Genomic DNA, 15841 nt, shown 5'->3' with positions numbered 1-15841 from the left:
GTACTAAAACCTTGACTCGATAATTATGAATTAATTAGGGCATCATTGGGAAATTTGACAGACAGCTAGCATTGTCACCCTAGGTACCGCACCCCTTCTCTTAGTGGCGGCCGCAAATAGAGTGGAAGGGCTGGAAGAGTGTGCCAGAAACAGTGACAGAACCTCCCGCCCTCTCTGGATCAGCTGATCCATGGGCCGCGTGCACCTCAAACATAATCAGATCTCCCCGAAAATAAGACCAAGCGCTTATTTCAGGGGTCAAAAGAAAATAAGACCCGGTCTTATTTTGGGGGGAACATGGTATAAACTCCCACTGGGCTCTGGGAGATGACGGCGGCCATCTTAAGAAGAATCTGAAGAAGAGAAGAAGATTTTAGAAAAGCAACTAAGATGGCTAAAATATATGACAAACGGTGGCAGGGATTGTGTTAGAGGTGGCGCTCTCGCCTCCCAATCGGGAGGCTGTGAGTTCGATTCCTAGGTAGAGGCAGATATTTCTCTCTCTGGGCACGATGGGAATATATCTGCTGAAAAAGAACTCCGCACTGGCAACAGGAAAGGCATCTGGCCAGTAGACCTTCAGTTCCATTCAGTTGCCCAGACTCCACCTCGATGGGGATTATGGGGCTGTTCAACAAAAGAAGATGGTTGCAGGAAATGTATGAAATGGTAGCTTCCTGCCTGAGCAGGAGATTGGACTAGAAGATGCCAAGGTCCCCTCCGATTCCATTATTCTATTATTTCTTCTGCTTGGGTGGGAGGTTTGACTGGAGCACCTCCAGCGTCCCTTCCATCTGATTACTCCCTTCGGTTGTTCTGTTATTCTTTCTATGTAGCCATCCCATCCTGCCGAAAGAAAGTCTGAAATCATATAGGATCTCCCGCCACAGGAAGGGGGTTGAACTAGAAGGGGTGCACCTCATTGGGGAATGTGATTTATGACACAGACTGAGGGGCGGGAAGGAAGAGGGGTAAAGTCCAGCTATAATTCAAATAAGGCTCAGATCTGATTGCGAAAAGATCTTGCCAAAATAAAGGCTCCTAATAAATGACTAATTTTCTTTTGAAGTTTGGCTTGAGACTCATGAATCAATTAGGGCATTTTGGGGAAACCTGACAGTATGTTTCTATGTTCTCATTTGCTTCCATCCAGGTGTTCTTCAAGGCTGGTCTCCTGGGACTGCTGGAGGAAATGAGAGACGAACGCCTCTCCCTGATCATCACTCGCATTCAAGCCCAATCCCGCGGTGTGTTGGCCAGGATGGAATTCAGGAAGATTATGGAACGGAAGTAAGTCCATTGGGGGGTCCTCCTGGGTAAGGTTCTTTCCTCTGGAGGAGGTCCTTTTCGGCGGTGAACTCTCTGCTAAGTCCTTCTGTGACCATTTCTTGGTTCCCTCACTTGTCTTGGTTCAAACATAGACCCACTTCTACAGTTATGGGCTGGATTCAGGGGTGGTATTCAGCCGGATCAAATCGGTTCAGTCGAACCGGTTGTAGCAACCTGTGGGTGAACCTGCCCTCTTGCCCCACCTCTATGCCGCCGTATTTATCCATGTTTTCTAAGCCGCGCACAGGTGTGCAAGCCGTGCACGCATCACACAGTTTCAGTGCGCGGTGAACCGGTGGTAAAATTATGTGAAACCCACTTCTGGCTGGATTCTTCATTCTGGTGGCCTCGTCACGATTTGGAGAGCGTGAATGGACGAAGGGAGGGTTTGGTATAAAGATACTCTTTATTTTGAAGTCGCTTCCAGATTTATAGGAAGAACGAGATGCGCCCAGATTTGAATGTATGAAATACTGTATTTTTCGGAATATAAGATGCACCTTTTCTCCCCCCCCCCAAAAAAAAGAGGGTGAAAATCTGGGTGCGTTTTGTATACTGAATACAGCAATTTTGGCCTCTCAAAACCCCGCCCCCTTCACAAATATGGACGTGCAGAGGGTTCAGGAGGCCAGCAAAATGAGGAGGGTGAAAACGAGTGAAAAATGGGCCGTTTCTTTGCTCATTCCCCCCCCCCCCTCCAAGCCAGGAGCACTATACAAGCCTCCTAAAGGCTATGCATGCCCTTTTTGGGGGCAAAAAAATCAGGCCATTTTTTACTTGGTTTTGCCCCCCCCAATCCCCCAGGAGCACTTTGCAGGCCTCTCAAACTCCCAGCATGCCCTGCTGTTCATAAAAAATGAGGCGTGCAGAGGGTTTGGGACAGAGGTGGGTTCCTACCAGTTTGCACCTATTCGGTAGAACCGGTTCGTCAAATCTACTGAACCGGTTAGAAGAGGTTCCACCAGTGGACCCGGAAAGCAGGTCACACCTACAGAAGAGGTTCCAAAATTTTTTGAAACCCACCACTGGTCCTTGGATATGATTATTCTACACTATCATGCTCCTATTTATAAACCTCAGTGCCTCTGTGAAAGGTAAGGATGACTACTGCGTTTGTGGTGCAATCAGAACTTTGCGTGTGTTGAAGTTGTTTTAACGCAAACCAAAGATGCCTCTTAAAAAACAAGTTGACATCCTATTCTTATGCATGCCAGTGCTGTGTGTGAGGTAATTTAAGGTGGTTCTGACAAGTGTCGATGGCATCTTCATATCCGGTCACATGGGTGGCAAGCCACTCCCATCCGGTCACATGGGCTGGCAAGCCACTCGCACAAAGGAGGCTACACCCACAGAGTAGGTTCGAACAATTTTTGAAACCCACCACGGGTTTGGGAGGTTTGCAGCGTGCAAAAACTTTTTTAAAAAAAATTTACCTCTTCAAAATCTTGGTGTGTCATCTACTCCGGTGCATCTTATACTCTGAAAAATACGGTAGCTTCTTGTCCACTTAGATCAGATTTCCGTAATGTTTATGGAACAGAGAAGTTCTGAAACTTGAGAATATCTGTAGCTCAGCTTGAATGATTGGGTTCATGGTTGATGATGAGTTTCACATTTTGTTACCACCGGTTCGCCCCACACCCCTTCCATACATCTTACCAGCCTTCTGCGCATGTGCTTTGCTCACATGTGTGCCTTCCGCGCATGCACTCAGCCTCAAAAACGTGCCTAAATAGGATAGCCTAGAGCTGGGGCAAGGGAGCAGGCCCAATCGCGATTTCCACTATTGGTTTGGGTGAACCAGTCCGAACCAGCTGAATACCACTGTGAAGTCTCCAAAAGAGGACCTAATTAATTTACGAGCCTCGAGACAAAGTTCAAAAGAAATCCAGTCATTTATTAGGACCAACATTTTGGCATGTTCTTCTGCGGAGCCAAAACTGATTTCCCGTTTATGGTCCCTGCACTTTACCCCTGTGTCTCCCCTCCCCTCAGTCTGTGTCATAAATCACATCCACCAACGAGGTGCTGCAGCATGCTGGTGAACTTTGCACCCCAGACGCCAGCTGTAGAAATATGAAATCCGGCTCTGGTCGAAGGTATGCATGGAATTCTCCTCCCTTTTCTATGTCAACTTGATAATAGCCATGGTTTACAAGTTGGCAACCACCTCTGTTCTTGGTGTTCTCCAAGCTTGTTTGTTTCCTTGCAGACGTCTCCTCGCCACGCTTGGTAACATCATCAGCGCGTGGGGAAGCCTATGACACCGAGGTCCACGATCCTTTGGCCTGATGGTCCTCCCCTCTACACTTATTTTGCAGGGAATCCCTGCTGGTGATCCAGTACAACATCCGGGCTTTCATGGTAGTGAAGAACTGGCCCTGGATGAAGTTGTACTTCAAGATCAAACCGCTGTTGAAGAGCGCAGAGACGGAAAAAGAGTTGGTGGCCTTGAAGGACGAGTTGGCCAAGTTGAAAGAGGCCTTGGAGAAGTCGGAAGCCCGCCGGAAGGAGCTGGAGGAGAAGATGATCACCTTGTTGCAGGAGAAGAACGACCTACAAATACAAGTTCAGACGGTAAGTCACAAAGGGGTCCTCCTCGTATCTAGGTTGGGATGTTAGGTCGAGAACAATGTTGACTCCACGTGACCATCAAAGGACAAAATTGATTAAAAAATATATCATTATTTATTAAAATCTAAAATGGAAGAAGAAACTGTGAAAGAAACGATGATAGCAGGGGCGACAAATTTTGGGTATACTATACTTTAATTCTAGTGTAAAAATAGGACAAGCTGAATATATTGATAGATAGTAGAAATACACCGAAGGGAGGAGTAGAGGGAAAGAAGAAAGAGGGGTAGAGAGGGTGGGAGAGAGGATTGGAGGGAGAAGGAGAAGGAAAGGAGGGAGTGTATTGGGAGAGAGGAGTGATAGAGGAGGAGGGAAAGTACGGTAGAGGAGAATGTTGGAAGGAAGAACGAAAGTTGGAGGGGGGCGAAAGAAAGGGTGTATGGTGGGTCGAAGTGGTATATTGGGGTTGTATTTTGGGGGGTATTGTTGACAAGAGGGAGGGCTGTGTTTATTGTTCAATGTTATATGCCCCGGTTATGCACAGTATATATGTGACTGTACGAAATGAAATGAAAATAAAACATATTTACATAAATTTTGGGTATACTATAGAATTGGCGGAATGGAAAATAAATAAATAAATTACAAATTAACAATGGCAACGGCATATAGAGAGAACATGTAGAAAATGTTCCTACAGATGACACCTTCCATCAGTGAGAATTGTGAAAATGTTCCCGGAGTGCTCACCTCTCTGTTGGAAATGCAACCAACAACACGGAACATACTACCATATGTGGTGGAGGTGCACATCTGCGAAAAAATATTGGGAAAAAATAAAAGATTGGCTAGAGGAGATAGCAATAGCAATAGCAATAGCAGTTAGACTTATATACCGCTTCATAGGGCTTTCAGCCCCCTCTAAGCGGTTTACAGAGTCAGCATATCGCCCCCACAGTCTGGGTCCTCATTTTACCCACCTCGGAAGGATGGAAGGCTGAGTCAACCCTGAGCCGGTGAGATTTGAACCGCCGAACTGCAGATAACAGTCAGCTGAAGTGGCTGCAGTACAGCACTCTAACCACTGCGCCACCTTGGCTCTACTACATACCAAGTTGCACTAAAACCTTAATTATTTTTTTGGGGGGGAATTATAAAAGGAAATTATGAAAAAAAAATAAGATATTTAATTCTACACATGATCACGGCAGCGAGAGTTACATCCGCACAAAACTGGAAAAAATAATTATAACATCAATAGAAGAAAATGTAATTAAAAAAATTGGAAGGTGCAGAGATGAATAGGCTCACGAAAGAACTAAAAGAGAAAGAAGAATCTGAATATTATTTATAGTATAATTGGCTAGAGGAAAGGGGGAAAAAAGCAGGAAAACAAAAAAGGAAGGAAGGAAGATCAATAAATTAATAAACAACCACAAAACCGGAAAATGATTAAAAGATAGAAATACGAGATAGACTGTAGCAAATAAATATTATGCAAAATGACTCAACTGTAGCAAAGGTTGTGATATATAGAATATATAGAATGAAAAAAATGTACGAAATAAATAATTGCACACACGCACGTATATCAAGTTATAGTTATAAAAGATTTATTGGTATAGATAAAAGAATCACAACAGATATGTAAAAAAAATGTCATGCACAGATGTGAAGTTTGTATTAACAAAATAAAAAGTTATTTTTTAAAAAAAGATAATCAAATCACAAAGGCAGTGTTTCTCAACTTTAGCAAACTTGAAGATATTCAGCCGGTTCATACTGGTTCAGCCGAACTGGTTGGGCTTGCCCACCCACTGTGGCTCCTAAACGTGCTATTTAGCCTTGTTTTCAATGCCAATGTGTCCAGGCTGTGTGAATTAGCAAAGCGCATTCACGGAAGGCCGCACGCATGCGCAGAAGGCATGCGTGCGACTCAAGCACCGTTGCCCCCCGGCGGTAAACCGAAGTGAATTCCACAGCTGGTGGACTTCAATTCCCAGGATTCTCCATCCAGCATAGACTTCTGGGAGTTCAAGTCCCCTCGTCTTCAAGTGTTGAGACATTCCATACTGAGGGGGTGAGTCAATCCTTCATCTCTCCTTCTCCTCTCTTTTAGGAACAAGACAACCTGAACGATGCCGAGGAGCGCTGCGACCAGCTGATCAAGAACAAGATCCAGCTGGAGGCCAAGGTGAAAGAGATAACCGAACGGCTTGAGGATGAAGAGGAGATGAACGCCGAACTGACCGCCAAGAAGCGGAAGCTGGAAGATGAATGTTCGGAACTCAAGAAAGATATAGATGACCTGGAGTTGACCTTGGCCAAGGTGGAGAAAGAGAAGCACGCCACGGAGAACAAGGTGAGTATGGATTTGACATGGAATCCAAAGTCTATTAGGTATCCAAGGGGATATCAGAAATATTGGTTGGGGCCATCATTCATGGAAATGTTGACCTTGGATGGGGAGGAGGAGGAGGAGGAGGAAGAGGAGGAGGAGGAGGAGGAGGAGGAGGAGGAGGAGGGAGACGACTGTGAGGTCCTTGGTGCTCTTTAAGCTTGGTTGATTTCTTGTAGACGTTTTGTTACCCAACTAGACAACTTCATCAGTGTTAGAAGGGAGTGGGGGTTTGTGGAGAGGAGGAGAAGGAGGGGAAGAAGGAGAAGGAGACTGTGGGGTCCTTGGTGCTCTCTGAGCTCGGTTGTTTTCTTGCAGACATTTCATTACCAAACTAGGTAGCATCATCCGGACTAGAAGGGTGGGTTTATGGAGAGGAGAAGGACTGTGGGGTCCTTGGTTCCTCTCTAAGCTTGGCTGTTTTCCTCCAGACATTTTATGGCCCAGTTAGAGAACATCATCAGTGGTAGAAGGAAGGAGGCTTGCTCTGTTTATAAAGAGAGCAAACCCACATCCCTTCTAGAATTGATCATGTTACCTAGTTGGGTCATGAAATGTCTTTGGGGAAAACAACCAAGCTCAGAGAGCACCAATGATCCCACAATCTATCAATATAAAAACGGCTGTGTGCGTGTCCGTGTGTCCCAGCATAACTCTGGAACGCCTTGAGCAACTTCAATCTAACTTGGTACACAGAGGACTTACTCTCTGGGAACAAATACCGTGGGGGTAAGACCCCCCCCCCCCAAACACCCATCGGGATGTGTGTTCTGTTAAGATACAGCCTGTTGTGCCTTTAAATGGCTTCTACTGTCCTGCCGTAAAATGGCTTCTACTGTACAGCGCAGTGGAGTTGCCATGGTAATGGCTTCACTGTACTCCACAAGGCGGCTCCCTCCGCTAAGGGGAAAAATCCAACATTAGAAATTATGTTTGGTCTGGACATTTTCCTCCTATAAATAAATACCCACGCAACGCCAGGTTATCGGCGAGTTAAGAATATCTGCAAGTGGGCACACCAGTGGCGGGTTGCTAACCAGTTTACTACCGGTTTACTCTTGCTCTCGCACGAAACGCTTCTGTGCATGCACACACGTGTCCAGGCGGATGGACGGAGCCTCCCGTCACCGCTACTACCGGTTCGGCTGAACCGGGCTGAACCGGCAACAACCCACGCTCTCTCTCTCACACACACACACAAACCAATAGTTGCCTTATACTACATCCGTCCATTAGTTCCCTGATACAGTATTATTTATTCTAGTGGATGACAAGAAAGGTATTTGCTCCTTGGATCCTTAACTAACTTTAATACCTTGGATTGAAGCAGCAAAGTAACACGATTTCATTGTTTCAGTTTCAGTTTCACTTTATTTGTATGCCGCCCTTTTCCCTGGGGGGACTCAGGGCGGCTCACAGTTCAAAGGGGGGGGGAAGGACAAACAATTTACAACATAAAGACACAACATCATTTAAGAACTCAACAGTCATACAATTCGAGTAGGGGTTAGAGTCTTTAACCCCAGGCCTGCCGGGATAGCCAGATTTTAAGGGCGGTGCGGAAGGTCTGGAGGGTGGTGAGGGTCCGGATCTCCACGGGGAGTTCGTTCCAGAGGGTTGGAGCAGCCACCGAGAAGGCTCTCCTCCGGGTAGTTGCCAGTCTACACTGGCTGGTTGATGGAATTGTTCCTTATAAAGAGTTGTGAATTGTGAGAGACACGACCCACTGATCTGAAAACCTCCACTGTTAGAGGTGACCGGGGTCAACTAAGTCACCAGATCTTCAGGTGTCCATCAAGGTTTGAATTTTGACAGCTCCCAGGCAGTTGATGTTGGTATGTTGTGATACCACCACAGGTGAAGAACCTGACGGAGGAAATGGCTGGCTTGGATGAGATCATCGCCAAGCTAACCAAAGAGAAGAAGGCGCTCCAAGAGGCCCACCAGCAAGCTCTGGATGACCTTCAGGCAGAAGAAGACAAGGTCAACACGTTGACCAAAGCCAAAGTCAAACTGGAACAGCAGGTGGATGATGTAAGTAGACCAACCTTGGGGTGCCGGAAATTTTGTCCGTTCCGTGTTTTTTTCCTAGAGAGAATTTCCAGGTGAGAAGATGCTAGAACAGGGATGGCGAATCTTTTCGGGACCAAGGGCCCAAATCGGAGTGCCAGAAACCCGAAGTCCAGCTGGCTGGTGCGCGTATGCCTGTTTTTAGGCTGGTTTTGGGCGTTTTTGGGCTGTTTTCAGGCTGTTTTTTGGGCCATTTTCAGGCTGTTTTTTCTGAGTTGTTTTGGCCATTTTTCAGGCTGTTTTCAGGGCCGTTTTTCAGGCTGTTTTTGGTCATTTTGGGGATTATTTTCAGGCCGTTTTTCAGGCCATTTGTGGGCCATTTTCAGGCTGGTTTTCTGAGCTGTTTTTGGCCATTTTCGGGTTGCTTTTAAGCCATTTTCAGACCGTTTTTAAGCCATTTTCAGGCTGGTTTTCTGAGCTGTTTGTGGCCGTTTTTCAGGCCATTTTAGGCTGTTTTTCGGGCCATTTTCAGGCCGTTTTTCAGGCCGTTTTCAGGTTGTTTTGGGGCTGTTTTCAGGGCTGTTTTCCAGGCCTTTTTAGCCATTTTTCAGGCCATTTTCAGGCTAGTTTTTGAGCCATTTTCTGGCCATTTGGGGGCATTTTCAGGCCGTTTCTCTGAGCTGTTTTTGGCCATTTTCAGGTCATTTTGGGGTTGTTTTTAAGCCATTTTCAGACCGTTTTTGAGCCATTTTCAGGCTGTTTTTCGGAGCTCTTTTGGCCATTTTTCAGGCTGTTTTCAGGGCCGTTTTTCAGGGTGTTTTTGGTCATTTTTGGGGTTATTTTCAGGCCGTTTTTCAGGCCATTTGTGGGCTATTTTCAGGCTGGTTTTCTGACCTGTTTGTGCCTGTTTTTCAGGCCATTTTTAGGTTGTTTTTCTGGGCCATTTTTGGCCATTTTCTGAGCCATTTTCAGGCTGTTTTTTGGGCCGTTTTCAGGTTGTTTTGGGGCTGTTTTCAGGGCTGTTTTTCGGGCCTTTTTAGCCATTTTTCAGGCCATTTTCAGGCTGGTTTTTGGGCCATTTTCTGGCCATTTGGGGGGCATTTTCAGGCCATTTTTCTGAGCTGTTTTTGGCCATTTTCGGGTCATTTTCAGGTTGTTTTTTAAGCCATTTTCAGACCGTTTTTGGGCCATTTTCAGGCTGTTTTTCTGAGCTGTTTTGGCCATTTTTCAGGCTGTTTTCAGGGCTGTTTTCCAGGCCGTTTGTGGGCTATTTTCAGGCTGGTTTTCCAAGCTGTTTGTGGCTGTTTTTCAGGCCATTTTAGGTTGTTTTTCTGGGCCATTTTTGGCCATTTTCTGAGCCATTTTCAGGCCGTTTTTTGGGCCGTTTTCAGACCATTTCGGCCGGTTTTCAGACCATTTTCAGGCTGTTTTTCTGGGCTGTTTTTGGTTCTTTTGGGGGCCATTTTCCGGCTGTTTCCCGGCTGTTGTTCTGGGCTGTTATGAGGGCTTTTTCCAGTACTCCTCCTACAGAATTGACCTCACTGATTTGGTTTTTCTTGTCCTGACAGCTGGAAGGCTCCTTGGAACAGGAGAAGAAGATCCGTATGGACCTTGAGCGGGCCAAGAGGAAGTTGGAAGGGGACTTGAAGCTGGCCCAGGAAAGCATCATGGATTTGGAGAATGACAAGCAACAACTTGACGAAAAGCTGAAAAAGTAGGTGTCGCACCCTTCTAATACCCAGTTTTGGAGGTGGAAGCTGCTGTCCATCTCTTTACCACTGGATCCAACCTGGTTCCCCTTCCTGATTCACAGGAAGGACTTTGAGTTGAGTGCCTTGAATGCTAGAATTGAAGATGAGCAATCCTTGGCCGCCCAGTTGCAGAAGAAACTCAAAGAGTTACAGGTACAAAGTCCAAGTCTACGTTGAGAGGGTTTCTCTAAAAACAAAAATCTAGAGCAAAACTAGAAAACAACATTTTTGGATAAGGTCCAGAACAAGGGTGTCAACCAATTTCACTGAGGGCCACATCAGGGCTCTGGTTGACCTTGTGGGGCTGGGTGGGCATGGCCAACTGGATGGGCATGGCCAGCTTGACAGCATTCACTGGGCATGGCTGATTGGTGGGTGTGGCCAGCTTGACACCACTCACTGGGCATGGCCAGCTTGACACCACTCACTGGTCATGGCCGACTGGGTGGGCATGGCCAGCTTGACGCCACTCACTGGTCATGGCCGACTGGGTGGGCATGGCCAGCTTGACGCCACTCACTGGGCATGGCTAACTGGATGGGCACCACTCACTGGGCATGGCCAGCTTGACACCACTCACTGGGTATGGCCGACTGGGTGGGCATGGCTGGCTTGATGCCATTCACTGGGCATGACCGACTGGGTAGGCATGGCCAGCTTGGTGCCACTCTCCAAACTGTTAGCATTTTCTCTTCACGTTGGGTGGACCAGATCAGCCTTTTGGGCCAGATCCAACCACATTGTGGGCCAGATCTGGCCCACGGGCCTTGAGTTTGACACCCCAGGTCTAGAATGTCCAACACGGTGTCCACAAGTACCAAGGTTCTCACTATTATAACTCTCTGTTTCCGCGAATCAATAGCCATAATAGCAAAAATGTTCTCATGGGCTGAAGTACTCAAGAACTTCTAATCTAGGTAGGTTCTACCTAGTGGTGGTATTCAGCCGGTTCAGACTGGTTCAGGCAAAATGGTAGTGCGACCTGCGGGTGGGCTCCATCCACCTGCCGCTGCTCTGTGCCATCCTATTTAGTCACATGTTCTAAGCCGCGTACGGGTGTGCAAGCTGCATGCATGCTCACAGTTTCAGTGTGCGGCGAACCAGTGGTAAAATTAAACCCACCTCTGGTTCTACCTAAATTATTGGTTCTCCAGGACAATTTTCTTTTTGCATTTCCAATGTCTTTCTCTGGAAACTCTTAGGATCTTGAGTTTGAGTTTGGCCATCTGGAGATATCAGATTAATTTTGAGTCAAAATTAACTCAGGTTAAGTCTACTTTCTGAACCATTAAATGAACTCCTTCTCCTTGACCCAGGCACGAATCGAGGAACTGGAGGAAGAACTGGAAGCGGAGCGCACGGCCCGCGCCAAGGTGGAGAAACAGCGGTCTGAACTCTCGCGAGAACTGGAGGAGATCAGCGAGCGTCTGGAGGAAGCCGGAGGGGCCACCTCGGTGCAGATCGAGATGAACAAGAAGCGGGAGGCCGAGTTCCAGAAGATGCGGCGCGACCTGGAAGAGTCCACGCTGCAGCACGAGGCCACGGCGGCCACCCTGCGCAAGAAGCACGCGGATTCCGTGGCCGAGCTGGGCGAGCAGATCGACAACCTGCAGCGGGTGAAGCAGAAGCTGGAGAAGGAGAAGAGCGAGCTGAAGCTAGAAGTGGACGACATGGCCTCCAACATGGAGCAGCTCGTGAAAGCCAAGGTCCAACATTAATGAAGAGGTGGTGGGTGGGGCCCCCAATGCAGCTGCCCCTTAGAAATGGGTGGAGGGAAATCCAGATTTGTGGACGAGGTTGGGTTTTGGAGATGGAGACACGGTCATAATTAATTTGGAAAGGAGGAAGAGCCCAAAAGATGAGAATATGAATTGTCCCTACATCTGAACGGGATCTGCTCCACAATCTTTTGGTCCTCAACGATTTTGAGTTTTTACTCAACCTTCCTCCTATTTTCTTTTTCTTTGAACTTGTCATTCCATTGTACTTTTTAAAATATGCCATGGCATATTATGGTCCCAGCTTCCATCATCCTCAACCAGCAGAGCCATGTTTGTGAGGATGATAGTAGTTCAATGTATGTCAAGACAAAACTTGTTTCTCCAGTCGTCTGTCCATCCATCCATCCATCCATCCACCCACCCATCCATCTATCCAATCTACCTATCATCTACCGATCTATCTATCTATCCATCCAACTACCCATCCATCCATCCAACCTATCATCTATCCATCCATCCATTCTACCTATCATCTATCGATCTATCTATCCATCCAACCACCCATCCATCCAACCTATCAACTATCTATCCATCCCTTCTTCCTTCCTTCCTTCTTCCTTTCTTCCATCCATCCATACAGCCACCCACCCAGCAACCCATCCTTCCACCCATCCATCCACCCAATCCATCCATCCATCCATCCAAACACTCAATTCATCCATCCATCCATCCATCCATCCATCCAATCTACCTATCATCTATCTATCCATCCAACCAACCACCCATCCAACCTATCATCTATCCATCCATCCATCCATCCATCCATCCTTCCTTCCTTCCCTCCATACAGCCACCCACTCACCAACCCATCCTTCCTTCCATCCATCCACCCAATCCATCCATCCATCCAAACACCCAATCCATCCATCCATCCATCCATCCATCCATCCAATCTACTTTTCATCCATCCATGTATCCATCTACCCACCCATCCATCCATCCCTTCTTCCTTTCTTCCTTCCATCCACCCACCAGCCAACCCACCCACTGATTCTTCCATCCATCCACCCAATCCATCCACCCATCCATCCACATAACCCTTCCATCCATCCATCGACCCAGTCCGTCCGTCCGTCCGTCCGTCCATCCATCCATCCAATCCATGCACCATCCACCCCTCCCTTATTTAAATCTATTTCTCTAGTTTTTTTCACCCCGTCTTCTCCTTCTGGAAACCTAGGCCAATCTGGAGAAGATGTGTCGGACGTTTGAAGACCAAATGAATGAGCACCGGGCCAAGTCCGAAGAGTCTCAGCGCATGGTCCACGACCTCACTACGCAGCGAGCCAAGCTCCAGACCGAGAATGGTAAGCAATGGGAGAACTCTACACGTTTATCCCTAAGAACTCCCGATCATTCTCTGGGTCTTCTTCTCCCAAAATTGTCCACATTGACCAACAAATTATCTTTCTTGGAAGTACTAAGCCTGAGGAATAATCTGTCTGAATACAGATAATTCTCAATTTACAACCCGTTGTTCAACAACCATCAAAGTTCTGACAGTCCTTCCTGGTGGAGACCAACAACCTGGGTTTGAAGTTCTAATGGTCAACCCCTCCCCCTGTGGTCACATAGTCTCATGGACCTTCAACAACGATGGTCCATTTGCAGTCATTTTCACCATCTCATAATCCTATGACCATGTTTTATGACAATTTTCTCCTAAACTCAGTAATTCACTTTCAAATTTTGGCAGAACCATCCTTTTACCAAACCATTGATTCACTTTGATGTTCACTTAATGCCCCGGATTCACTTAACAACCAGTCTTTCTCTTAACAATCACTGCAAAAGAAAATTAAAATAAAATCAAGTCAGTGATCTGACCTCCCTGTTTTGCGACCATTATGAGTTTCCACCATGATAGATGATAGATTACAGATGATCAGAGTTGGACGGGATCTTGTAGGTCATCTAGTCCAACTCCCCCCGCCCAAGCAGGGGACCTTACACCATTTCTGACAGATGGCAGTCCAATCTCTTCTTGAAAGCCTCCAGTGATGAAGCTCCCACAACTTCTGAAGGCAACTTCTGTTCCATGGATTGATTGTTCTCCATGTCAGAAAATTTATCCTTATTTCCAGGTTGAATCTCTCCTTGGTCAGTTTCCATCCATCATTCCTTGTCTTGGCCTTCAAGTGCCTTGGAAAATAGCTTGACCCCCTCCTCTTTGGGGCAGCCCCTCAAATATTGGAAGAGTGTCCTCATGTCTTCCCTGGTCCTTCTCTTCACTAGAGTAGCCAGGCCCAGTTCCTGCAACCGTTCATCGTATGTTTGAGCCTCCAGTCCCCTCATCATCCTGGTTCCTCTTCTCTGCACTCTTTCTAGAGTCTCAACCTCTTGTGTGGTGACCAGTGATATGCAGGTTCCATTATGGTCCTAACAAGAAGACTACCAATTGTAACCAATTGTCTACCGCTAACCGAGTCTCCTGGGGAGACCTTCAACCTCCATTCTCCCTCGCCTATTTTTTTTTAATTATTCCAGGCGAATTGTCCCGCCAGTTGGATGAAAAAGAAGCTTTGATCAGCCAGTTGACCCGAGGAAAGTTGACCTACACTCAACAGCTAGAAGATCTGAAGAGACAACTTGAGGAAGAAGCAAAGGCAGGAGACACGTGGAAGGCTGAGGGTCACCAGGGAGACACAGAGAGATGGAGCTAACTAGGCCGCAAACGAGACACTGAGAATGCATCTCTGTTCTTCTCCACCTCTAGGCCAAGAACGCTTTGGCCCATGCGCTCCAGTCTGCACGCCACGACTGTGACCTTCTGAGGGAACAGTATGAAGAAGAAACGGAGGCCAAAGCTGAGCTCCAGCGTTCGCTTTCCAAGGCCAACTCGGAGGTGGCTCAGTGGAGGACCAAGTATGAAACTGATGCCATCCAGAGAACAGAAGAACTGGAGGAGGCCAAGTGAGTGGCTCCCTCATCTTCATCCATGTCCCCAGAGACATCCATCACCTGAGGGGTCTTCTTCTCATCCTGGTTTTCCTCCTAGTCCCTCTCCAACTTATTGCGTCCCTCTACTGCCCCATCCAAGATGGCTTCCTTCCACTCCACCTCTTAGTTCCTCTCCAATTCATTGTGTCCCTCTACCACCCCATCCAAGATGGCTTCCTTCAACTCCATCCCGACTTCCTCCCACTCCACCTCCTCATCCCTCTCCAACTCATTGTGTCCCTCTACCACCCCATCCAAGATGGCTTCCTTCCACTCCATCCCGACTTCCTCCCACTCCACATCCTAGTCCATCTCCAACTCATTGTGTCCCTCTACCCACATCCAAGATGGCTACCTTCCACTCCATCCCAACTTCCTCCCACTCCACCTCCTCGTCCCTCTCCAACTCATTGTGACCCTCTACCACCCCATCCAAGATGGCTTCCTTCAACTCCATCCCGACTTCCTCCCACTCCACCTCCTCATCCCTCTCCAACTCATTGTGTCCCTCTACCACCCCATCCAAGATGGCTTCCTTCCACTCCATCCCGACTTCCTCCCACTCCACCTCCTCGTCCATCTCCAACTCATTGTGTCCCTCTACCCACATCCAAGATGGCTACCTTCCACTCCATCCCGACTTCCTCCCACTCCACATCCTAGTCCATCTCCAACTCATTGTGTCCCTCTACCCACATCCAAGATGGCTACCTTCCACTCCATCCCAACTTCCTCCCACTCCACCTCCTCGTCCATCTCCAACTCATTGTGACCCTCTACCACCCCATCCAGGATGGCTTCCTTCAACTCCATCCCGACTTCCTCCCACTCCATCTCCTCATCCCTCTCCAACTCATTGTGTCCCTCTACCACCCCATCCAAGATGGCTTCCTTCCACTCCATCCCGACTTCCTCCCACTCCACCTCCTCGTCCCTCTCCAACTCATTGTGACCCTCTACCACCCCATCCAGGATGGCTTCCTTCAACTCCATCCCGACTTCCTCCCACTCCACCTCCTCATCCCTCTCCATCTCAATGTGCCCCTCTATCACCCCAT

The 15841-nt window shown here is 47.5% G+C and overlaps 1 protein-coding gene across 1 annotated transcript in view; it reads left to right on the top strand.

Moving 5' to 3' along the window:
* LOC116522039 (myosin-7-like) overlaps positions 1 to 15841 on the top strand; it is a 73869-nt gene that overhangs the window by 41813 nt on the left and 16215 nt on the right. The window contains 10 exon segments of the mRNA XM_032236624.1: positions 1154 to 1290; positions 3651 to 3906; positions 6023 to 6265; positions 8159 to 8335; positions 9880 to 10025; positions 10125 to 10215; positions 11379 to 11768; positions 13024 to 13150; positions 14331 to 14449; positions 14560 to 14756. Of these exon segments, the coding sequence (XP_032092515.1) occupies positions 1154 to 1290; positions 3651 to 3906; positions 6023 to 6265; positions 8159 to 8335; positions 9880 to 10025; positions 10125 to 10215; positions 11379 to 11768; positions 13024 to 13150; positions 14331 to 14449; positions 14560 to 14756 (1883 nt within the window).

Source organism: Thamnophis elegans, chromosome Z (assembly GCF_009769535.1).
Source record: "Thamnophis elegans isolate rThaEle1 chromosome Z, rThaEle1.pri, whole genome shotgun sequence".
NCBI lineage: Eukaryota > Metazoa > Chordata > Lepidosauria > Squamata > Colubridae > Thamnophis > Thamnophis elegans.
Note: the sequence above shows the minus strand (reverse complement) of the source record. Positions and strands in the feature narration are given on the sequence as shown.